The sequence below is a fragment of the Coregonus lavaretus genome (assembly GCF_964263955.1).
Source record: "Coregonus lavaretus genome assembly, chromosome: 7".
Taxonomy (NCBI): Eukaryota; Metazoa; Chordata; class Actinopteri; order Salmoniformes; family Salmonidae; genus Coregonus; species Coregonus lavaretus.
The window spans coordinates 42,956,185-42,982,226 of NC_139994.1; the positions used below are offsets into that span (position 1 = coordinate 42,956,185).

Below are 26,042 nucleotides of genomic sequence, written 5' to 3' on the forward strand. Positions count from 1 at the left end.
GTTGACGTCATATGCTCAACCCCGTACACGTGATCTTTTTCTCCAACAAGATTTCTCATATCCCTCCTATTCTTTTATTTTTTTCCTTCCCCTTGTCTGCTTTTTCCTATGTTTCTGCAGTGTCGGGATTGATGCCCTGTCTTATTACAGTAAGTACAAGGTGCCTTACACTCTCTTGCAAAATGACCCCCCTTGTTACAGTTAAAGCACTTATTCCCCCCGTTGTAGCCTTCACTCTTTCCTGGGTTTCTACCCTTACCCGCTATCTCGCCTAGTGTGGCTATTAAATACTCTGCTCCCTTCTGTTATTTTCTTACTCGGTCCTGTCTATTATTCCCCCTTCTTTCTCTAAGTTTTCTGAGTTCCCCCTCCCCCCCGCTCCTTCCTCCTTCAACATTCTGGCTTTGCCGTCATATGACGGGGGAGGTGCGGGGATCTGTCCTACTCTTCTTCTATACACAACAACCCCATCATCTGGGTTCTCTTTCCAAGCCTGTTCTACCAGGACTAGATATAACCTTCCTGCCCTCTGCTCTGGGGGAGGCACTGAGACCTTCACTTCTCTTTCACTCTCACTCACTTCTCTTTTCTTCCTGCCTTCTTCCCGCATTCTAGCTTCTACTAGCCACACCCTGGCTGTTTCTAAGCCCTCTCTTTTCTGTTTCTTTAGATCAGTACCACACTTTACATGCATTTGTTTAATCATGGACTAGTTTAATTACATCAAGTCGCCCAGTAAAGCCATATTTCTTTCTCCAATTAGGTCCATAATACACATTCCGTTTGTCTCGCATTTCCATATATTTCTCGTCCCCAGTAAATTCTGGGACCTCTTGTGAGGATTTGCCCCCCATGGTTGGTACTGTTAAAAATCCCTTAGCCACCTCTTCTACAGTGAGGGAAAAAAGTATTTGATCCCCTGCTGATTTTGTACGTTTGCCCACTGACAAAGACATGATCAGTCTATAATTTTAATGGTAGGTTTATTTGAACAGTGAGAGACAGAATAACAACAACAAAAATCCAGAAAAACGCATGTCAAAAATTTTATAAATTGATTTGCATTTTAATGAGGGAAATAAGTATTTGACCCCTCTGCAAAACATGACTTAGTACTTGGTGGCAAAACCCTTGTTGGTAATCACAGAGGTCAGACGTTTCTTGTAGTTGGCCACCACGTTTGCACACATCTCAGGAGGGATTTTGTCCCACTCCACTTTGCAGATCTTCTCCAAGTCATTAAGATTTCAAGGCTGACGTTTGGCAACTCGAACCTTCAGCTCCCTCCACAGATTTTCTATGGGATTAAGGTCTGGAGACTGGCTAGGCCACTCCAGGACCTTAATGTGCTTCTTCTTGAGCCACTCCTTTGTTGCCTTGGACGTGTGTTTTGGGTCATTGTCATGCTGGAATACCGATTCACGACCCATTTTCAATGCCCTGGCTGAGGGAAGGAGGTTCTCACCCAAGATTTGACGGTACATGGCCCCCTCCATCGTCCCTTTGATGCGGTGAAGTTGTCCTGTCCCCTTAGCAGAAAAACACCCCCAAAGCATAATGTTTCCATCTCCATGTTTGATGGTGGGGATGGTGTTCTTGGGGTCATAGGCAGCATTCCTCCTCCTCCAAACACAGCGAGTTGAGTTGATGCCAAAGAGCTCGATTTTGGTCTCATCTGACCACAACACTTTCACCCAGTTCTCTTCTGAATCATTCAGATGTTCATTGGCAAACTTCAGACAGGCCTGTATATGTGCTTTCTTGAGCCCCTGCAGGATTTCAGTCCTTCACGGCGTAGTGTGTTACCAATTATTTTCTTGGTGACTATGGTCCCAGCTGCCTTGAGATCATTGACAAGATCCTCCCGTGTAGTTCTGGGCTGATTCCTCACCGTCCTCATGATCATTGCAACTCCACGAGGTGAGATCTTGCATGGAGCCCCAGGCCGAGGGAGATTGACAGTTATTTTGTGTTTCTTCTATTTGCGAATAATCACACCAACTGTTGTCACATTCTCACCAAGCTGCTTGGCGATGGTCTTGTAGCCCATTCCAGCCTTGTGTAGGTCTACAATGTTGTCCCTGACATCCTTGGAGAGCTCTTTGGTCTTGGCCATGGTGGAGAGTTTGGAATCTGATTGATTGATTGCTTCTGTGGACAGGTGTCTTTTATACAGGTAACAAGCTGAGATTAGGAGCACTCCCTTTAAGAGTGTGCTCGTAATCTCAGCTCGTTACCTGTATAAAAGACACCTGGGAGCCAGAAATCTTTTTGATTGAGAGGGGGTCAAATACTTATTTCCCTCATTAAAATGCGAATCAATTTATATCATTTTTGACATGCGTTATTCAGGATTTTTTTGTTGTTATTCTGTCTCTCACTGTTCAAATAAACCTACCATTAAAATTATAGACTGATCATTTCTTTGTCAGTGGGCAAATGTACAAAATCAGCAGGGGATCAAATACTTTTTTCCCTCACTGTATATAACAAGTAATTCAAAACAGTTTCACACAACACCTGGAATCACCCCTCCCTGTATAGGTAGTCTTGACTAGTCCCCCAGAATTATCTCATACCGTTACAGAGGAATTTATCCCCTCAAATGTAATCTTGACAATTTCTGACAGTCTCATACAACAGAAATGGGTTCTCCCTCTCCTAGTGATCTTAACCGTCCAAATTTACTCAATTATATTAACCCTCTCTTCACTTCACTCTTTCACTGTATTTCTTTATCCCAGATTATTTTGTTGACTGTTCTATAATCTACTACAGGTTCTCTGAATACAGGGTAGTTTATTTTGGTAATGGCCTATTACCGTGAATCATTACGGACCTACCCTGAGCAATCCCAGACTGCCCCAATTAATGAATAAAGACTACCGACCTTTTCCTTGCAGCCGAGATTCAATGTAGGTTTGGATTCCGTCACCGTCTCTATCATTAATCAGGTGTCCTCTGGCCTGTCTTAACCCTTAATGTCAAACGGCAGGTCTTTCTATTTACGAATGTATCATTCGCCCGTCGACGGTTTTCAGAGTTACCTGGAATGACAGATGCAGGTATTGGAATGCGGCTCGAAGGACCAAGCTGTTATGTGAATTATTTAACAAACAGTTCAATAATTCTCTGTGCGTCTCCCAAAAGGTTGTAAGGCTTTTGGATCAAGAAACGGACAGAGTCCCGGTCTGAATAGTCAGGCCTTTATTCATTGAAAATTCTGTTATCACAATTTCATAGTCCATCTTTTATACACACACGTCATACAAAAATCCCTCCCCTCTTTAGGCGGGTTGTAGTTTTCCACTTGAAAATTGCTCTCCTGACCATCAGGTCACACACACACACATACACACACACACACATACACACATACACATACACACACATACATACACACACACATGTTCTTATCATAGTCTCTCTCCTCCCTAAATTGGGAGGCCTCTTTATCTTGGTTTCTCAGTCTTATAGGTTAATCTGCCTCACCTAAAGCCAATTCTGGTGGGAAGCTGCTATAGACCACCAAGTGCTAACAGTCAGTATCTGGATAATGTGTGAAATGCTTGATAATGTATGTGATATCAATAGAGAGGTATACTTTCTGGGTTATTTAAATATTGACTGGCTTTCATCAGGCTGCCCACTCAAGAGAAAGCTTCAAACTGCAACCAGTGCCTGTAACCTGGTTCAGGTTATCAGTCAACCTACCAGGGTAGTTACAAACAGTACAGGAATTAAATAATCAACATGTATTGATCATATCTTTACTAATGCTGCAGCGATTTGTTTGAAAGCAGTATCCAAATCCATTGGATGTAGTGATCACAACATAGTAGCCATATCTAGGAAAGGCAAAGTTCTTAAGGCTGGGCCTAATATTGTGTATGAGAGGTCATACAATACATTTTGTAGTGATTCCTATGTTGTTGAATGATTGTTGGCCCGTGATGTGTAATGAGGAGCAAACAGACACTGCACTTGACACATTTATGAAATTGCTTATTCCAGTTACTAATAAGCATGCACCCATTAAGAAAATGACTGTAAAAATGGTTAAATCCCCGTGGATTGATGAGGAATTGAAAAATTGTATGGTTGAGAGGGATGAGGCAAAAGGAATGGCAAATAAGTCTGGCTGCACAACCGATTGGCAAACGTATTGCACATTGAGAAATCATGTGACTAAACTGAATAAAAAGAAGAAGAAACAACACAATGAAACAAGGATAAATGACATAAAGAATGATAGTAAAAAGCTTTGGAGCACCTTAAATGAAATTTTGGAAAAAAGGCAAACTCAGCTTCATCATTCATTGAATGAGATGGCTCATTCATCACAAAACCAACTGATATTGCCAACTACTTTAATATTTTTTTTCATTGGCAAGATTAGCAAATTTAGGCATGACATGCCAGCAACAATAGCTGACACTACACATCTAAGTATATCTGACCAAATTATGAAAGACAAGAATGGTAATTCTGAATTCCATAAAGTGAGTGTGGAAGAGGTGAAAAATGTATTGTTGTCTATTAACAATGACAAGCCACCGGGTTCTGACAAGTTGAATGGAAAATTACTGAGGATAATAGCGGATGATATTGCCTCTCATATTTGCCATATTTTCAATTTTAAGCCTACTAGAATGTGTGTGCCCCAAGGCTTGGAGGGAAGCAAAAGTCATTCCGCTGTCACGATCGTCATTTAATGAAGCGGGCCAAGGCGCAGCGTGATATGCGTACATCAGCCGAACCGGGCTGACGAAGCGCACCACTGGCTTGGTGCGGGGAGCAGGAACAGGCCGGACCGGGCTGACGACGCGCACCACAGGCTTGGTGCGGGGAGCAGGAACAGGCTGGGCCGGGCTGGCGACGCGCACCATAGGCTTGGTGCGGGGAGCAGGAACAGGCCGGGCCGGGCTGGCGACGCGCACCATTGACTTGGTGCGGGGAGCAGGAACAGGCCAGACCGGACTGGCGACACGCACCATTGGCTTGGTGCGAGGGGCAGGAACAGGCCGGGCCGGGCTGGCGACGCGCACCATAGGCTTGGTGCGAGGGGCAGGAACAGGCCGGGCCGGGCTGGCGACGCGCACCATTGGCTTGGTGCGAGGGGCAGGAACAGGCCGGGCCGGGCTGGCGACGTGCATCACAGGCTTGGTGCGAGGGACAGGAACAGGCCGGACCGCACTGGGAACACACACCACTGGCCTTATACGGGGATCAGGAACTGGCCGGACCGGACTGGCAACACACTTCAGTACCTCTCTCCGTGCCTCTACACTTTCCTTCCCTCTAATCACCAATGGCTCCCGTAACCCGGTGGCCTTCTCTCCTTGTCCACAAACTCGCCCCTTATCTGCCTCCAGCAGCCCCGTCGTCCACGGTGTGAGCCCCCCCCTAAAAATGTATTGGGCTTGTCTCTCCCCCGTGGATATGGCCTCCATGGCTCTCGCCAGACTCTCCATCCTCTGCTCCCAAGTTCAACCTCTCTCCTCTTCACGCTGCTTGACCCAGTCGAGGTGGTATCTTCTGTCACGATCGTCATTTAATGAAGCGGGCCAAGGCGCAGCGTGATATGCGTACATAATTTATTAGATGTACCACACACGAACAAAAACAACAAACGATACGTGAAGTCCAAGGTTACCAAACACAAACCTTACACGGAACACGATACCACACCACACAAATGCCAAACGACTACCTAAGTATGGTACCCAATCAGAGACAACAAGCAACAGCTGATTCACGTTGCCTCTGATTGAGAACCACCCCGGCCAACATAGAAACACAAAACATAGAAACTAACACCCTGGCTCAACATTAAAGAGTCCCCAGAGCCAGGGCGTGACATCCGCTACCTAAGAATAGTAAAGCCGACCAATTAGCCTTTTACCAACCCGTAGTAAACTATTGGGAAAAAATGGTGTTTAACCAGATACAATGCTATTTTACAGTAAACAAATTGACCACAAACTTTCAGCATGCTTATAGAGAAGGACATTCAACAAGCACAGCACTTACACAAATGACTGATGATTGGCTGAGAGAAATGTATGATAAAAAGATTGTGGGGGCTGTTTTGTTAGACTTCAGTGCAACTTTTGACATTATCGATCATAGTCTGCTGCTGAAAAAACATATGTGTTATGGCTTTACACCCCCTGCTATAATGTGGATAAAGAGTTACTACTCTAACAGAACACAGAGGGTGTTCTTTAATGGAAGCCTCTCAAACTTAATCCAGGTACAATCAGGAATTGCCCAGGGCATCTGTCTAGGCCCCTTACTTTTTTTCATCTTTACTAACGATGTATGCGGATGACTCAACACTATACACGTCAGCTACTATACACTTAACAAAAAGTTGCAGTTAGTTTCGGAATGGGTGGCAAGGAATAAATTAGTCTTAAATATTTCCAAAACTAAAAGCATTGTATTTGGGTAAAATCATTCACTAAACCCTAAACCTCAACTATATCTCGTAATGAATAATGTGGAAATTGAGCAAGTTGAGGTGACTAAACTGCTTGGAGTAACCCTGGATTGTAAACTGTCATGGTCAAAGCATATTGATACAACAGTAGCTAAGATGGGGAGAAGTATGTCAATAATTAAGCCCTGCTCTGCCTTCTTAACCACACTATCAACAAGGCAGGTCCTACAGGCCCTAGTTTTGTCGCACCTAGACTACTGTTCAGTAGTTTGGTCAGGTGCCGCAAAGAGGGACTTGGGAAAATTGCAGTTGGCTCAGAAAAGGGCAGCACGGCTGGCCCTTAAAAGTACACAGAGAGCTAACATTAATGACATGCATGTCTCTCCTGGCTTAGAACAGACTATGGGAGGCGCACAGTACTACATAGAGCCATGACTACATGGAACTCTATTCCACATCAGGTAACTGATGCAAACAGTAGAATCAGATTTTTAAAAACAGGTAAAAATACACCTTATGGAATAATGGGGACTGTGAAAAGACAGACACAAAGGTATAGACACATGCATATGCACACATTGTGATATTGTTGTATGGTGGCATTAAACATTTTCTATTGTAGATAGGTAGTGGTGTAATAATGTTATATGATGTACTGTTTTATATTTTGTTTTATATGTAATGTAAGTGTTTTAATATGTTTGGACCCCAGGAAGAGTAGCTGCTGCCTTGGCAGCAGCTAATGGGGATCCCTAATAACTACAAATACAAAATACCAGCATCGGTTAGTGGCGGTAAACAGACAGCAACGAAAAATATAGATGAAAACTCTCTTGGTAAATAGTATGGTCTGTTGCTTATCATGAGGTATTCTAAATCAGGCAAGCAAAAACTTTAACATTATAGATCGCGCACCAGCTGTTGTTAACAAAGAGACACTCCCCTCCCCCCTTCGTTTTACCCGAGGCTTCCGTCCGGTCTTGACGATGCATTGAAAAACCATATATTATCCATGTCCTTGATCAGCCACGACTTGGGTCCCGTTGATAGGATATTCTCGAACGGAGCTCGTCCAGATTTCACCTTTGTTATAACTGTAAAATAATTACGACTATACAGTACTTAGTGACAGTACAATATTGGCACCATTTTATATAACTGACGACAGAGAATTTTATCATAAACGTCCACTGAGCGGCGCAGAGACACAATTCAAATGTATGCAGACTCGTTACAACTTCAGCTTTAAGCACGAAGTGATTTCGTCCATCTGTGACCAAGATAAAGTGGTCTTGTTTAAATTCTATGAAAGGGTGAGAGCTCTAACTCCGGCTGAGAAACCACAACTGTTGGATTTGCTAGACTGTCCCCTTTCATATGCCGTCTCCCAGACTGGGCTCCATTCGCTCAGAGGAAGAGCAAATCTATTCTTTGTCTGGATAGGCCAGAAAATTTGACATGCCACTCCTGATGCAAATCTGAGGTCTGAAACCTGACACTACAAGTCTGCTCCGCTGAGAGAGTGGTAGCAGAGAGCAGACAGATGGGGCTTTCTGGCACTATAAGGCACGTGACCCTACGACGTTCACAGAGAACTTTGTACACCCATATAGAGGACTTAACATCTAAGAGGTTAAATGCTTCCAATGCTTCAGTTTTCTAACCGCAGACTATTTTCACACGACTTTGTTTGGCGCCACCTTTACTGGGCCTTTAAAGGTAGTAATTCTTTAAACGTAATGTGATAGTTCAGCAAAATAATGTATTCAAATATTTGTTTCCTTACCTATTAAGCAGTCTATGCACTGCACTTAATCTCTCGTGGACAGATTCTGCGTGTAAATCGGAATCTATTGCGACTGGATGGAATGTGTAGATAACGAGTTCCGTTGTTTGGGTTTTCATCACTGATTATTTGGGCATACCAGGATTGGGTGAAGGCAGTGCTTAAACTTTGACTGCTTTGCACGTGTCGTGGAGAAAATGCGGAACTCACCATTTCTAACACTTAATCATGCAGCTGACCAAATTACGCAATATTTGAGTTCTGGGTTAACCGAGATTACACTGCTCTATGGAGTGACTGCAATACACACTTTGGTTTTGGTAGAAAAGTCACTGCCAAAAAACATATGTTAGCATTTTCGGACTAAAAACATCACACTATTACAATAGTGTGACTGTTTTGAAATGAAATGTTTAATATATTTTCTTAAGCATCCTCTGTATTATGTGTTTATTGTTTAATCCTTAAGGAGCATCAGGTACTGCTGGAATGTCTACCAATAGCATGTCCATCTTTTTCTGAGAAATTACAAGGGTCACTCAAAACATTTCTAAAGTATTTCTAAAGTATAAATAGATCACACTTTAGATGAGGCCACACAAAAATATTTAACTAATGATTAGTAAATGGTTTATAAGGACCTACATTAAACATCTTATGTATTATCTTATGAATCATTATTAAATACTTTAAAAGTTGTTTATGATTGTGTGAATAACTAGGTTATTAACATTTACAAATGTGGGAGTAATGATTAATAAATTATAAATAAATTATTTACTAATTCATTATAAATGCTTTATTACATGGAGTTATTATAAAGTGCTACCCAAATGATTACATACATGTTTCTAAAATGTAAATATGTTGGAAAATAGAGCTCTTACAATTCAAGAAGTAGTCATTAAGTCTTTTTTCGGTTATATTTGTTTTTATTTTGATATTTAATACAATGTTATGTTTATTTCCTGTAGGATAAGAGAGGCAGCTAAGACCCATAAACTGGTGGAACAGGAGTTAGCCCATGCTGTCAATGCTAGTGCCATGGTCCTCACTGAAGCGTTCCCATCCAAACCATCCAGCCCTGAGGTAAGACGACTACACTACCCAGCAGCCTCTCTAAATGCAATGAACTGCAGTACCCAGCAGCCACCCGTGGGAACATAAACTACATTACCCAGCAGCCACCCATGGGGACATAAAACTGCACTACCCAGAAGCCACTCTGGGGAAGACACAATGACACTACCCAGCAGCACTCACTAAACTACACTACCCAGCAGCTACTGTGGGGAAACACTGAGGGGCCACAAAACTACACTACCATGGGTTACGATTAACTCCTAATCCTAACCTATAATAGTTGAAATGCTGTCATACACAATACAATAGTTTGTGTATGTTTTATCTCTTCAGTGTCTGAGTCGCAGTACAGCAGTGGAGATTGTGAACAGCAGTAAAGTCCTTCAGCTGGAGACCAGGATGCTGCTGGAGGGGAAACTACTGGTATACTATAAACTCTACCACCACACTATAGCCTGATTCACACTACAGGACCAACCCCAACTAGCCTGAAATCCAGAACCTGTTTTGCTAACATTCCATTCATTGTACTCCTTGTCATTGCCAAATGGTTTTGCATGACAAGGAGTGGGAAGGAGTGGAATGATAGCAGAACAGTTCCCAGGACACAGGCTAAACCCAAACCATACTGTGCTGGATCAGACATTTTATTTTCACATTGTCCGTCCCAGCAAACATGGTGAATTCGTAAACAAACCAACCCAGTGCAGATTGGCTAATTAGCTCGGTTCTGTTTGGTTTGGCTCAGTAGTGTGAAAAAGGTTTACTGATAGATAATGTATGTATGTCTTATCTGTATGTCTTATTGGTCTCTTCCCCTCCCTCTCTCCTCCCTGCCCCCCCCCCCCCCCCCCCCCCCCCCCTCCCCCATTTTAGCTGGACTCTCCCCAGGAAGAGGACCTTCTCTCTACTCTCAACTCTCTGAGCGCTGAGCTCCACAAGCTAGACGACATACACTGGATCTGCCCTGCCATGCACTGCTCAGAGGAAGTGGATGTGAGTTTGTGTGTAAGGCAGGGTTTCCCAAACTCGGTGCACGTTTTGGTTTTTGCCCTAGCACTACACAGCTGATTCAAATCATCAACTAATCATCAACCTTTGATCATTTGAATCAGCTGAAGTGTTAGGGCAAAAACCAAAACGTGCAGACCTTGGGGTCCCGAGGACGGGGTTTGGGAAACCCTGGTGTAAGGGATGGGGGTATGTTTGTGTGTCTTTGGTAAAGTTTTCTGCTCAATTTGTAACAGACCTGGGTTCAAATACATGTGTTTTTGAGTATTTGTTATTTAAGATATATTTTTTGTGTATTTTTTCTACTTTTATTTGAGTTTTTGAAGGGTTATTTGTAAAAACTAAATAGTCTATCATTTTCAAATACTTTCCTGGAATACTATTTGAAACCCTTTTCAAATATATTTCCCCCAAACATATTTCAAATACCCTCAAATACTCTGCTCTTAAAGGCAGGGCACTTCCTACAGGATTGGACTCTTCACGGTGTTATGCTGGCATGTAAACGGTTCAAAGGCTGCCATACTACAAGATCTCAACCAAAGTCAACACCGTGGTCAACGATAATGCCAATAACATGGTTGTTGCCTTTGCTAATTTTGAAGACGACACATCCTCTGAAGAAGAGGATACTGATGATGAAGTGGAGGAAGGTCTGCAACCTGTAAGTTCCACTGACCTTGATGAAGTTCACTTTCCACAGCATGAAATATGCTTTTCTCACACACTACAGCGCACCATGAAAGATGGCTATAAATCTGTAGATAACCACAACAAAGCCATCTCCAAAGCCTCCAACAATGTCTCCCACTACAGCAAGTCAACATTTGCACAGGATCTCCTTGAAGGGGAGAATCGTCTGCAACCAGCCAGAAGGTAGAACTCTCAACTGAAAATTATTCGCTCAGTTCTCAATGCGAATGAAGAAAAGCTTGACACACTGCCTGTCACCAAGCTATCTATACACGAGAAGTATGTCCTCACTGATGTTGTGGACATCCAAACCCCCTTTGAGGTTGCCACAGATAGAGTGCAAGGATCTGACATTGTCACAGCCAGCTACATCATTCTACTTGCTCTACCAGGTAGAATGGAAAGCTTGTCAAAAACCTGGAAGAAGTTGACAAGCGCCTGACTGTTTATGAGCATAAGAAACCATACCAGATTACCTCAGTTTTGGATTCACAATTTAAACTGGCACGGTGCAATGCCACTTAGAAGGCTGCACTTACTACAGACATCAATGATCTTGCCACAAAGTTCACCAGCACAACACTGGAAGATACACAGTCACACATACCCAACACTGAGCAGAGTTGCTGCTGAATATCTACACATCACAGCATCCTCCGCAGCTGTGGAGCAGCTTTTCAGCATTGGAGGGCGTATCTTCAGACCAGATCGCAGCTCAATGTCCGACGAGCTTTTTGAAACCCTGATGTTTTTAAAATGTAAATAGCATCTTGTCCTCTTTCATGAGACACCAAAGTATAAAGTATGGGCTGCATATTGTGATGAAACAGTGAAATAAGACCAATACATGTTAAGTTTGTTTGTTATTTCAAATAAAACTACTATGTACATTCACAACTATTGTCAAATACATTCAAATATTTTTTTTATAATACCAACTTTCAAATACTTCCAACAAAATGTATTTGAAGTAATTGTAAGTACATGCCAATACTTTCCAAATGGTATTTTCAAATACATTCCAATATTCAACTACTTGTTTTTTTTTTTAATTAAGGTTATCTAAATACTTGTTTTGAAATGTATTGAAAAGTAATTGAAATCCCTAAAATAGTATTTGAACCCAGGTCTGATTTGTACATGGATCGACAACAGCAGAAGTCATTTTTATTCAACCACACCATTATTTATCTTCCTCCCTCTAACCTTCCCTTTTCTGTTCCTCCCTCCCTCCCTCTATCCTTCCCTTTTCTGTTCCTCCCTCCCTCCCTCTTTCCAGGACTCTGTGAGGGTGAGTGGTAAGAGTAGTATGAAGCTAAAGATGATGCCCAAGGTGCGGAAGGAGAGAGAGAAGCTCCACAAGCAGAGGTCCAACAGCTCTCTGTCGGGTAAGGATCCAGGCGAGCCCCCTGCTTTGAGGGCTAACCTCCGTACAACCACAGCCACAGCTTAGTACATTGTGGCCTGGTGCAACTGTCAGGTAAGAGTCTAGGTGAGTCCCCTGCTACACGCCATGCTGGGAACCTCCAGACACCAGATATGAATACCCCTGGCCTGCTCTAAATGCTGTGTAGCTGTATATTGTAGCTTCTGTATGTTTATTGTCTCTTGTTTGATTCTGTTTCTCTTTGAGTTCACCTATTCATGCTCGTAGATTCGTGAACGTTCAGTGTCCTTGTCAGTGGTGGCTGGTGGCACTTTAAATCGAAGGACGGGCTCATAGTAACAGCTGGAATGGAATAAATTGAACTGTATCAAACACATTGATTCCATTCCAGACATTATTATGTGCCCGTCCTCCCCTCACCAGCCTCTTCTAGTATGTGAACTTTCAGTGTCTGTTTTTTATTTTTCTATATCTTTTGTTTCTGTGTGTTTCTTTGCGCTGGTCTGTCTGTGTGCATGAGTGTGTGTCTGTGTCTGTGTTTGTGTGTGTGTGTGTGTGGGTGTCTGTGTGTGTTGCTATAGTGGAGAGGTGGGAAAGTGAGGAGGTAGCTGCGTGGCTGGACTCTCTGGGGTTAGGGGAGTACAGAGATAATTTTCTCTCCAGGGACATCCAGGGCTGCCAGCTCTCACAGCTGCAGCGGCACAACCTCAAGGTACAGGAGGACCATAGGAAACTGGGCTCCCATTTTGGGTATAGGACTAGGCAGCCATTTTGGGTCTAAGGCGCAGTGTTATTTCCTGTTACACTGGAACTGTGCATGGCCTTCTTGAGTGTGTGATTTTGTAATCAATTTAAGTGACATTTATGCCTTATGAATGTAAGGTATACCGTTTTATAGTGAACAAAAATATGAATGCAACATGTAAAGTGTTGGTCCCATGTTTCATGAGCTGAAATAAAAGATCCCAGAAATGTTCCATACACACAAAAATCTTATTTCTCTCAAATGTTGTGCACAAATTCGTTTACATCCCTGTTAGTGAGCATTTCTCCTTTGCCAAGTAATTCAATTATCTGGCAACATAATCTACCTGCCAGGTGTGGCATATCAAGAAGCTGATTAAACAGCATGATTATTACACAGGTGCACCTTGTGCTGGGGACATTAAAATGGCACTCTAAAATGTGCAGTTTTGTCACACAACACAATGCCACAGTCTCAAGTTTTGAGGGAACGTGCAATTGGCATGCCGACTGCAGGAATGTCCACCAGAGCTGTTGCCAGATAATTGAATGTTCATTTCTCTACCATAAGCCGCATCCAACATCGTTTTAGAGTATTTGGCAGTATGTACAACCGGCCCCTCACAACCACAGACCACGTGTAACCACGTCAGCCCAGGACTTCCACATCCGGCTTCTTCACCTGCAGGATCTTCTGAGACCAGCCACCCGGACAGCTAATGAAACTGAGGAGCATTTCTGTCTGTAATAAAGCCCTTTTGTGGGGAAAAACATATTCTGATTGGCTGGGCCTTGCTCCCAGTCATGTGAAATCCATAGATTAGGTCCTAATGAATTTATTTAAATTGACTGATTTCCTTATATGAACTGTAACTCATTAAAATAGTTGAAATTGTTGCATGTTGCGTTTATATTTTTGTTCAATATATATCGATTACTTTTCTATCAATTACTTGCTTACTCGTTGTAGAAAGATGATATCCGCATTCCCCACTTCGGAAGTATCAGAATCAACCAATAGGAAGCTCTCTACGCAAATATCTCACGTTCATTTTAACTTGGAGTTCCTGAGTTTCCGACGTGATGTGAACGCGGAAAGAGGCGTCATGCCCAACTTAAGGACAGGGGCTTAGCCCCCCTTCCGGACCACCCCCAGCCATCCTCACGTACTTTGTGCCACCTCAGATTTTTAGGGTACATGATGCCCCTGAACGCGGCACAAGTTACCTAAGTTGATATAAAGTTGATGAAAACAAACGATTTTGCAAAACAGTGAAACATTCATTAAACATTGTGTAAAAAGGAGACACTTTGATTGTCTGTCTGTCTCTCTCTCTCTCCCACAGGATCTTGGGATATTAAAGGTGGGGCATGTGAGACGGATCCTTCAGGCAATTGAGGAACTTAACGAGGAGGCTTAACCAGAAACCTGTCACTATGGCAACCAGAGAGGGGGGAATAAATGATTCAATGATTCAATGACCCTCTCCCCATTCAGCTATCACCTCCCCCTTGACTCTCAATGTTCTCCATTTTGTAATCAGGGAGGAGCTGTTTTTAATGAGGGGGCGTGGCTTAGCATTTGCATCACTGTTTGGTGTTCTGTTATTGGTGCTGTTTGACCTGCTGACCAGGGAGGTGGGCGTGGCTTCTTGATAGGCAAATGGCCAATCAGAGAAGAGGAAAGGAGAGAGTTTCTTAGCAACTTTTGTTTCCTTGACGACGCAATGTGTTTACGTAGGCGGCGCTGTCCTTTGCATGACGGGAGCGGACATTTTGTTTTTATTATAATTCTTAGATAACTCCTCTTTTTGGGGTTTAGGCTACCCTTCTTTTCTCTCTTTCTTTTTCTTTCTTGACTTTCGGCGCAACTTAAAGGACTTTTTAGTTTCCTAGAGAAATCTGAAGTTTGAGGACAACAACAATAACGAAAACAAAAAACAACAATGTAAACAACAGCTCAATTTATTCTCACCTGCTGAACTGGAGACTTAAAATATTTATTGAAGGGTCATATTGAGGAATGTAATACATGTGGACTGAAAATGGTACTAATATATTGGCCTTGCTAAAGTACTTACCATAATATCTGTAATATATGAATATGAGAAATGTATGCACTCACTAACTGTAAGTCGCTCTGGATAAGAGCGTCTGCTAAATGACTAAAATGTAAATGTAAAATGTAAATATATGTACTGTAGCGTCTTATGTCCAGCTACAACAGTACTCACTGTAATATCTATGGCTAGCTACTACAGTACTTACTGTAATATCTAAGCCACTATGACCATCAATGTGTCCCTGCATGCCTTCCGAGTTGGATGAAGTAGCCCCTAGACACTGATCTAAGGTCTGTCTAAGGTTTGCATTATCCCTCCTTATGGTTATGCTTAGGTTTTGGGGAGGTCTGTGGTTAGGGGTAACTTATACCTTCCCTAACACGCTGGAATATATATGCAGTGAGATTTTGTTATTTTTCTGTTGTAGAAATTGGGTAACATTTTATTTTGAAGGTCTGGTTATAAACTGCTTATAAACTGTTACTAGATAGTTCATATATAGTTTTTTAACCATTAGTTAACCGCTATATCATTCTATATAATGTATTCATGTCTTTATGAATAATAGTAGTTTCGGATGAAAACTATATATATTACAAAGACCAGTATGCTGAATCATATATAGCTAAACCATGAACAACAGATATAAGTTAAGTTGTATAATTAAGTTAAAATAACATGTATTTAATTCATTCAATACTGAACAAGCTATGTATTAGCCATTTAATAGCTAAGTAATGGTGTTTATTATCAGTTAATTATCAGCCTTCCAGATACAGTGTTAGCTATGATTGTCCTACTGTACCAATAGCGTGCTTGTCCTGCTGTTATTGCTAGAGGCTTTAGTGATGTACATGTACGTGTGCCAAGTTTTAAACGACACATGACGATTGTGTGTGTGCGCGCAAACGACACTGTGTGCGTGTCGTTCATTTAAAATACGTTTATTGTATCTTGCCTTGCACTTTACAAAGCGAAACTTAAAGAAAAAATGTGTGCGTGTATGTTGTAAAGTGATCGCTCACTTGTGTTTTTATTGCTATGAAAATGGTCCCTCTCCCTTGTATTTATGACAAATCTATGCGGAGATTTAATGTGTGTTAATAATATGTAATATATAAATATAACCAAACGAATGTTAAAGTATATATATATATATATATATATATATATATATATATATATATATATATATATATTAAATATGTTTATTCACTTGTCAGTGGTTGTTCTACTGTACATGTACATGCTCTAAGGGTTGCAAAATTCCGGTAACTTTTTCAAAATTCACAGGTTTTCACAAGATTTCCAGATTTTCAGAAGGGAATACGCAGAAAACCCAGAAATCCTCTGAGGATTTTTGGAAACCCGGGAATTTTGGGAAAGTTTCCAGAATTTTGCAACCCTTATGTTCTCACTTTACACATCCTAATCTTATGGAAGACTGGATTCTGAAAAATGTTGCTACAACGTTACTCCAATGCTATGCCAACGATTCCTTAGCTGCTAGGATATCGGTATTGAACAGTATTGAAATCTTGTGTGACATAAAATATATAGTGGTCAACTGCCAAGGTACTGAGAGGAATGGAGAACAACGCAACAACAATGTAACATGAAATATGCCACGGTTGTGTAACAGTATTTGACGGCAAGTTTTTGTGAACGCACTCCTACAAACTGCACTGGATGGACTCTGCTGTGCAATGCTCAAAGCTGGACTCAATGTTGCACGTTGTTTGTTCAAAGATGTTTAATAATAATAATATTGTGCTGTTAATTTGTTGTACTGGTTGATCTCTGTAACCAGGCTGGAAGGTCAGCCTTTGGGCCTAAAAATTATTCCTTAAAGTCCTAAGTGTCAAGATGTTGTATATTATACTATTTAATGGTATAAATTGATAAGGAGGGATGTTATTGTGAATCAAATCTTGAATTGAATCTTGAATTGTGATCAAATCTTGAATTGTGAAACTTTGAACTCATCATGTATTGAACTTGATTGAGTGTTCCAAATGTATATACATTATGCTCCATCTCAGAGCCTAACCGTTATTTTGACAGTTAACTCGACAAAAATGTTTGTTGCCAATAAGACAGGAATCATGCGGGCTATGATTTTACTGTTTTACTGCATATGAGTATCATCAGTGAATTTAGGCCGGGATAGAATCAAAGGCGTGTTGTCGAAAAAGCGCACTGCACTTGACTTTTAAAGGTAATTTAAGCTTGAGCCACTATCAAGCGTGCAGCACCCATCGTGACAGCAGGCCTTCGATTGAATTCCGGCGCTAGGCTATTTATTTGCGCTATCCAACTGCCATTCATCCATGTCCCTGAACCCAGAGAAAGAGACAGCATTCACTGGCTGCTAGCAGGAGGCTGAAATAAAGCGTGTCCATCGCTGTTGGAGTCGTGTGTGTGTGTGTCCCAAGTGCGACACAATGCACGTTAGAAAGATGGAGTTTCTCCTTTGTTTTAATGAATATCACAGCACAGCAGGCCATTTAGCATCACAAACAAGTCACATTCAAACAGCAAAGATGTAGAATGGACAGATACTTTTCAATACAGTAGGCTTTTCTTATTTAATTACAATGAAACCAGAGTACGGTGTCCATATTAGGACATTGATTCTGTCCCAAATTTGTCTGAAAACAGACTTCTGTTGCCTGATATTGGCCTAATATGGACAACGTACTGGGGGGTAGAAGACGATGAAAACTAATCTATAACAGGTTGATATTTCTTATTTGTATCCGTGCATACAGTAGAGATCAATACATAAAACAAATTCAAGTACAATTTCTTTATAAATTAAAAACCAGTAACAATATTACAGCCATACCATTTCCTTGGACTGTAAGGAAAATGGACAATAAAGTATTCTTCTAACAACAATCTCACAAACAGTCAGACCGTCTTGACTGACAGTAGACGTAATCAATAAATCAACTCATCAATTTAACCTTCTAACACGGGCATATCATTCTCTTCTGGAGGATTCTGGATAAGCTGCGGTTTCTCCCACTCCTCATCTGAATCACTGATGTCATCGTCGTCGATGTCCCTGTCCCACTGACTGGGGTCGTCGGCCTCATCTGTGTAACCTGTAATACAGTGAGCAATACTGTGAATCCAGTCAATGTTTTGATTATGGCAGTGTATAGAATGGCAGAAAATGAATGGTGGCTAACCCAATGTTAAAGTTTATGCCTTTCCCTAACCCTTAACCTAACCTCACTGAAGCCATACCTAACCTTAACCTAACCCTTGTTCCTAAACTTAATCTTAATCCTAACCTAAATTTATTTCGACCCCAATGCCTAAATGTACGTTTTCGTTCTGCCGGTGGAATATACACTTCCTTATAATCACAAGATAAAAACAACATAAAGAGGGATGTTTATAGTACCCATGTCCAGGTCCTGGGGTTCTGGTTCTGGTTTGAACTTGGGGTCCTCTAGTTTTCCCCAGGCCACAGCATCTGCCTTACGGAGCGACACTTCCACCTTAGAGGGAACCATGTTGACCCCACTGTTGGCTACATCCGCTACCTAGAGTAGAGGAGGAAGCGGGATATGGGGTTATGGTGGGGATAGTTGTTTGTTGGTGTTTAGAGAGGAGAGAAAGTAGAAACACAGGAAGAGGGAAATAGAAAACAGAAACACAAGCGAGAAAGAAAGAGTAATGTACAGTACAAAGAGAGAGGGAAATAGAGGGAAAACAATTCAAGAGGAGAGAAAAAAAAATTATAACGGTAAAAGCATTGCCGCTCACCCCCCACAGATGGAAGTCCTTATGGAAAATCTTGTTTTCCTCAAACTGGATGTGACAGGTCAGCTACAGGAATAGAGATAGGGACAGGGCGGTAGAGAGAGAAAGAGAGATGTTAATCACCATTAACAACCTTACTCAAAACACCAGCGGGAAAACAGTATATGCCAAAAGTCAATATGCATGAGTGTGTGTTACCACTGTGTGATTGGCTTTGACGTAGGACAGTTGAGGGTTGGCGTTCTTGTATGTCTGTCAGTCTGCGTTTGTGTGTAGCCCGTTCTTACCACAGTGCGGTTAGCCTCGACGTAGGACAGTTCAGGGTTGGCGTTCTTGGCATAGATGGTCACGTAGACCTGTGTGGCTGTCTGGTGCCAGTCATGTCTACACGCTACCTTCTTATTGTTCTGCACACACAAACATTCAGAGAGAAAGACAATAACCCCAGAGTTTACAGTTCACGGTTTACAGCAAAATGTCTAAGTGATTTTCATGTAAAGGCACAATTGGCAACAGGAACAGAACAAAACCCGGACATTAAGAAAAGGTCAAAGACAGAGAGGAGGGCTGACACTGACCACTTTTTGGACCCAGCGATGTTTGCCATTGGTACAACCTTTCTGATCCAGGAAAGCATTAAAGTCTATGGTCTTCACACAGCAACAGTTCCAGTACTTATACCTGTAGGGTTAGAATTACAGCACCGTATTATACCTATAGTATTACATGAATATTACATTTCAGTAGTTTATAATGAAGCAGCATTAAAGTCTATGGTCTTTACACAGCGACAGCTCCAGTACTTATACCTGTAGAAGAGTATATAATTGTATTGTATAATACCTGCTGCAGAATATTGCAGTGCTGTATTAATACAGGCATGTATACAGTGCATTCGGAAAGTATTCAGACCCCTTGACGTTTTCCACATTTTGTTAGGTTACAGCCTTATTCTAAAATTGATTAAATCGTTTTTTTCTTCATCGATCTACACACAATACCCCATAATGACAAAGCAAAAACAGGTTTTTAGAAATGTTTGCAAATGTATATAAATAACAACTTAAATATCACATTTACGTAAGTATTCAGACCCTTTACTCATTACTTTGTTGACGCACCTTTCGCAGCGATTACAGCCTCGATTCTTCTAGTGTGTGACGCTACAAGCTTGGCACACACCTGTATTTAGGGAGTTTCTCCCGTTCTTCTCTGCAGATCCTCTCAAGCTCTGTCAGGTTGGATGGGGAGCGTCGCTGCACAGCTATTTTCAGGTCTCTCCACAGATGTTCGATCGGGTTCAAGTCCGGGCTCTGGCTGGGCCACTCAAGGACATTCAGAGACTTGTCCCAAAGCTACTCCTGTGTTGTCTTGGCTGTGTGCTTCGGGTCGTTGTCCTGTTGGAAGGTGAACCTTCGCCCTAGTCTGAGGTCCTGAGCACTCTGGAGCAGGTTTTCATGAAGGATCTCTCTGTACTTTGCTCCGTTCATCTTTCCCTCGATCCTGACTTGTTTCCCAGTTGCTGTCGCTGAAAAACATCCCCACAGCATGATGCTGCCACCACCATGCTTCACCGTAGGAATGGAGGCAGGTTTCCTCCAGACGTGATGCTTGGCATTCAGGTCATAGAGTTCAAGCTTGGTTTCATCAGACCAGAAAATCTTGTTTCTCATGGTCAGAGTCCTTCAGGTACCTTTTGGCAAACTCCAAGTGGGCTGTCATGTGCCTTTTACTGAGGAGTGGCTTCTGTCTGGCCACTCTATCATAAAGGCCTGATTGGTGGATTGCTGCAGAGATGGTTGTCCTTCTGGAAGGTTCTACCATCTCCACAGAGGAACTCTGGAGCTCTGTCAGAGTGACCATCGGGTTTTGGTCACCTCCCTGACCAAGGCCCTTCTCCCCTGATTGCTCAGTTTGGCCGGGCAGCGAGCTATAGGAAGAGTCTTGGTGGTTCCAAACTTCTTCCATTTAAGAATGATGGAGACCACTGTGTTCTTGGGGACCTTCAATGCTACAGAAATGTTTTGGTACCCTTCCCCAGATCTGTGCCTCGACACAGTCCTGTCTCGGAGCTCTATGGACAATTCCTTCGACCTCATGGCTTGGTTTTTGCTCTGACATGCACTGTCATCTGTGGGACCTTGTATAGACAGGTGCGCGCCTTTCCAAATCATGTCCAATCAATTGAATTTACCACAGGTGGACTCCAATCAAGTTGTAGAAACATCTCAAGGATGATCAATGGAAACAGGATGCACCTGAGCTCAATTTTGAGTCTTATCTCAAAGGGTCTGAATACTTAAAAATATATATATATTAGCAAACATTTCTAAAAAACCTGTTTTTGTTTTGTCATTATGGGGTATTGTGTGTAGATTGATGAGGAAAAAATATGTATTTCATCCATTTTAGAATAAGGCTGTAACGTAGCAAAATGTGGAAAAAGGGAAGGTGTCTGAATATTTTCAGAATGCACTGTAAGTATAATACAGTCATTGTCTTACCCCTCGTGGAAGACTGGCACTCCAGGGTGGTGTGTACAGGTCTCTCCGTTGGTCTCTGGGCCCTGGTATTGCTGTCAACAACAACAAACAACAATTAACCACTGAATTATTATCCTCTCAGGTAGGGAGATAACTAACATGCTAACAACAATTTGAGAAAACCTGAATGAAAGTCAGTGGGAACACAATCAGGTAGCTATACTGATTTGGCACTAATTTCAATTCCTCAGTAAGAATTGAAATGATTATACTTCCTATGCTTTGGCAGTGTTTGTTGGTTATGGAGAGCCATGAGTTGGGCCATTGAGGTTTCTGTATTATGATGCATTTACATGATACTACAACATTCTATGGCAGCCATGTTAGCACACCATTAACATTACATGGGGAACATTTAAATAATGATATGCAACTGAATGTCTAGAATTAGAACAATATTCAACATTCGTAAAGTCGACCGAACTCTAAAATATTAGGTTCTGGTACAAACTGTTGAATTACGGGAAAGAGTTAACACTGTCTGAGACAGGCTGTTAGCCATCAGCAGAATGCAACAGATGCATTATCTACAAAGACAGGAGTTACTGCACCTCAAATGTTTTACTCCCTTCTCTGTGACACACACACACACACACACGAGCGCATACACGCACACACAGACAAAAACACACATGGATAAAGACACACGCATACACAGACACACACAAAAGAGACACCTACTGTTTTGCATCCTGTGTTCTTGCATCGCGTTCCCTGCATGACAACTGCACTCTCTGTGAGGGCGAGAGAGAGAGAAAGAAAGAGAGGAGAAAGAGAAAGAGGGAGGGTCAGAAAGACAGGGTGGGGTTAAACTTACTGCTGAAATCTTACGTTGCAAAATAAACAAAGTCGTTTCAAAATAATGTTATATTTCATCAGAGAAGTATTGGTATTATTCAACAGAGGCATTGAAACGCCCTGGTATTATATAGAAACCAACGATTTGAGCAACAAGAGGAAACAGAACAAAGAAGAAGGTTTGGGAGGGATACACACACACACACACTTACCTTTCTTCTCCAGTTCTGCCTTGCTGCTGATTTCCATCTTCCCAAGAACCTGAGTCAGAGAGGCAGACACCTTCAGCTTCAGCTTGGTCTTATCCTCATCTGAACTGTAAAGGACAATAAATAAATAAATAAATACACAAAAAAATTAATAAATAAACACCAAATCAGCCATCTGAGCAAGCAGACCCTACCTGGGTCTCTCTTTCTGCAGTGCCTCAGCTGATTTGGGCCCCTGGTAAATGATCTCCTCTCTGTTGTTTCTCACGCCGTTCTTGTCTGATGTCACTGTCGGCTGCATAGGCTCCTGGGGCATTTTGTTGCTATGACGCCCCTGGGTGCAGCCCTACAATAGGAAAGTCCAATAGAAAAGTAATGTCAGGATACAGCCTCTCATACTTAGGAATACTGCGTACAGAGTACCCTGACAGCGAACTACTGCATATACAGTACCAGTCCAAAGTTTGGCCACACCTACTCATTCAAGGGTTTTTCTTTATTTGTAGTATTTTCTACATAATAGTGAAGACGTCAAAACTATGAAATAACACATATGTAATCAACGTAGTAAGCAAAAAGTGTTTTATATTTGAGATTCTTCAAATACCCACCCTTTGCCTTGATGACAGCTTTAAAACACTCTTGGCATTCTCTCAACCAGCTTCACCTGGAATGCTTTTCCAACAGTCTTGAAGGAGTTCCCACATATGCTGAGCACTTGTTGGCTGCTTTTCCTTCGCTCTGCCGTCTGACTCATCCCAAACCATCTCAATTGGGTGGAGGTTGGGGGATTGTGGAGGCCAGGTCATCTGATGCAGCACTCCACCACTCTCCTTCTTGGTAAAATAGCCCTTACACAGCCTGGAGGTGTGTTGGGTCATTGTCCTGTTGAAAAACAAATGATAGTCCCACTAAGCCCACACCAGATCGGATGGCGTATCACTGCAGAATGCTGTGGTAGCCATGCTGGTTAAGTGTGCCTTGAATTCGAAATAAATCACTGACAGTGTCACCAGCAAAGCACCCCCACAACATAACACCTCCTCCTCCATGCTTTACAATGGGAAATACACATGCGGAGATCATCCGTTCACCCACACGTGTCTCACAAAGACGGCGGTTGGAATCAAAAATCTCAAATTTGGAATCCAGACCAAAGGACACATTTCCACCGGTCTAATGTCCATTGCTCGTGTTTCTTGGCCCAAGCAAGTCTCTTCTTCTTATTGGTGTCCTTTAGTAGTGGTTTCTTTGCAGCAATTCGACCATGAAGGCCTGATTCACACAGTCTCCTCTGAACAGTTGAATTTGAGATGTGTCTGTTACTTGAACTCTGTGAAGCATTTATTTGGGCTGCAATTTCTGAGGCTGGTAACTCTATTGAACTTATTCTCTGCAACAGACGTAAATCTGGGTCTTCCATTCCTGTGGTGGTCCTCATGAGAGCCTGTTTCATCATAGCGCTTGATGGTTTTTGCGACCGCACTTGAAGAAACTTTCAAAGTTCTTGAAATGTTCTTTATTGACTGACCTTCATGTCTTATTTGAGCTGTACTTGTCATAATATGGACTTGGTCTTTTACCAAATAGGGCTATCTTCTGTATACCCCCCCTACCTTGTCACAACACAACTGATTGGCTCAAACACATTAAGAAGGAAATCAATTCTACAAATTAACTTTTAAGAAGGCACACCTGTTAATTGAAATGCATTCCACGTGACTCTCATGAAGCTGGTTGAGAGAATGCCAAGAGTGTGCAAAGCTGTCATCAAGGCAAAGGGTGGGTATTTGAAGAATTAGTCAAATATAAAATATATTTTGATTTGTTTAACACTTTTTTGGTTACTACATGATTCCATATGTGTTATTTCATAGTTTTGATGTCTTCACTATTATTCTACAATGTAAAAAATAGTACAAATAAAGAAAAACCCTTGAATGAGTAGGTGTGTCCAAACTTTTGACTGGTAGTGTACTTGATCAATACTGTTACCTGAGCTATGCCTATAGGCTTTATCTCAGTGGGTTAAAACAGTCTTGAGTTCAAACCCAGTTGGTCCCACGTTGTCCTTACCTTGATAGAAAGGAACTCAGAGAAGTCTGTGGTCCTCTTCCTACAACAAGACCAACCCTGGACACACACATCGTTTATCAATTCAATCAAGTACTGTGAGGATAGTTTCATATTTATTGATTCTCATCTGTGCGTTTCTCAAAAGTGTTTATTTAAATACCTTCAGAGCATCGTGGAAGATGGGAACACCAGGATGATGAAGACAGGCATCTAGAGAGAGACAGAGAACAAAAAGTGATTGTGGGCTCTGGCATTTGTCAGACACAAACGTTGTAACCTGTCACATACACAATAAGCAGGGTCTCCTAGACAGCCGTCATAGGGGTCTGGTCATAAGGGGAAGGGGGTTGGGCCCATATACAGCATTAACTAACCTAACAGTTGCTATGAAGATGAGACCTCTACTCAGCAGACCTAAAGACGTGGAGAATTATGTCGGCGCATGCTTTCTCTCAGTATCTGTCTCTCTCATTTGCACATCTGTCACACACGTGCCTACAATACAATCTCTCAATCCGGAATCTCTGCATGGGATCAATCTTCGTCTGGGAAACTGGCCCTTTCAGTTTTGCTAAAGACACCTGTCGATTCCCCTCTCTGTCCCACAGGAGTCTGTTAGACTATCAGAACGATTACCATAATACACATTATCCCCTCTACATTTGGCCATTTAAAAACTGTATTAGTCTACAATACACTGAAAACGCAAACACCTTGCAATATTTGCAACATGCAATTAATCCAATAATACTATTCCTAACTAACTCTGTCAACTACAGTGCATTCAATACAACCTGTGTACTACCGCAGTACAACAGTGAATAATAAACCGTGTGTTCAAGTTAGAGTAGTAAATCGTTTTACCGTCTTTGTTCTTGTCAGTATCAAACTTCTCTCCACAGCCTTTGTTGTAGCAAAGAAGAGCCATATTGGCCTAGTATTTAGTTAGTCCTCCCGTAACTCTTCCACCTAACTTTTCCTTCAACTATCCCTCGCTCTTCTTTCTCCTCTTCGAGGGGCTTCGAAACTTGAATCCCACCCTGTCTTCCAGAACTTTCTCCCGGATAGAAGAGAAGAAGCAAGAGAATGAGAGAAAGAACGAGAGAGATCCAGGGGGACTAAGAGAGGAAAGAGAGGGGGTCTCTGCTTGGCCTGGCTGAATGAATGATAAAAATAGCCACCAGTCATCCTCCCTCTTCAGCTGTCAGTCCTTATCTAGTGGTTGCATTCCTCTCTCCTGGCTGTGTGTGTGTACTGCGCTAAGCATATGTGTAGGTGTGTCCTGGCATGGCAGTTGGGGCTAAGACAGGGTCTCCCAAAGGGGTGCACGTTTAGGTTTTTGCCCTAGCACTACACAGCTGATTCAAAAAATCAACTGGGCGAAGAGCTGTCAGAAAAAGCTGCTTACCATGCGGCAAACCGTATAC

General features: G+C 42.1%; 2 protein-coding genes across 3 annotated transcripts in view; one reads left to right on the forward strand and one right to left on the reverse strand.

Moving 5' to 3' along the window:
* Positions 1 to 15,079, forward strand: part of LOC311132388 (diacylglycerol kinase delta) — a 53,862-nt gene extending 38,783 nt beyond the window's left edge. Inside the window, exons 25-30 of one of the 2 annotated variants that reach the window (XM_084165652.1) lie at positions 9,206 to 9,320; positions 9,648 to 9,737; positions 10,191 to 10,310; positions 12,298 to 12,406; positions 12,987 to 13,117; positions 14,496 to 15,079. In XM_084165652.1, coding sequence (XP_084021778.1) covers positions 9,206 to 9,320; positions 9,648 to 9,737; positions 10,191 to 10,310; positions 12,298 to 12,406; positions 12,987 to 13,117; positions 14,496 to 14,570 — 640 coding nt within the window. In that variant the 3' untranslated portion in view covers positions 14,571 to 15,079. The remainder of the gene's footprint in view (positions 1 to 9,205; positions 9,321 to 9,647; positions 9,738 to 10,190; positions 10,311 to 12,297; positions 12,407 to 12,986; positions 13,118 to 14,495) is intronic. The other variant, XM_084165653.1, reaches the window with a different exon arrangement.
* Positions 15,080 to 17,659: 2,580 nt separating this feature from the next.
* On the reverse strand, positions 17,660 to 25,832 carry LOC311132298 (cysteine and histidine-rich domain-containing protein 1). Its single transcript, XM_084165536.1, has 12 exons — positions 25,480 to 25,832; positions 24,776 to 24,825; positions 24,616 to 24,672; positions 22,734 to 22,885; positions 22,543 to 22,646; positions 22,214 to 22,266; positions 21,494 to 21,564; positions 19,568 to 19,670; positions 19,277 to 19,396; positions 18,993 to 19,055; positions 18,628 to 18,769; positions 17,660 to 18,322 (listed from the first exon to the last, which is right to left on the reverse strand). The coding sequence occupies exons 1-12, from the start codon at positions 25,541 to 25,543 to the stop codon at positions 18,177 to 18,179; spliced, it is 1,125 nt and encodes a 374-aa protein (XP_084021662.1). The 5' UTR covers positions 25,544 to 25,832; the 3' UTR covers positions 17,660 to 18,176.
* Positions 25,833 to 26,042: the final 210 nt, after the last annotated feature.

Excerpts from the sequence above, each read along its gene's own strand:
- LOC311132298 (XM_084165536.1), bottom strand. The coding sequence starts at position 25,543 with ATGGCTCTTCTTTGCTACAACAAAGGCTGTGGAGAGAAGTTTGATACT. Across the intron at positions 24,826-25,479 it reads TACTGACAAGAACAAAGACG|ATGCCTGTCTTCATCATCCT; the intron begins GTAAAACGATTT and ends GTCTCTCTCTAG. Across the intron at positions 18,770-18,992 it reads AGGACTTCCATCTGTGGGGG|GTAGCGGATGTAGCCAACAG; the intron begins GTGAGCGGCAAT and ends CCTCTACTCTAG.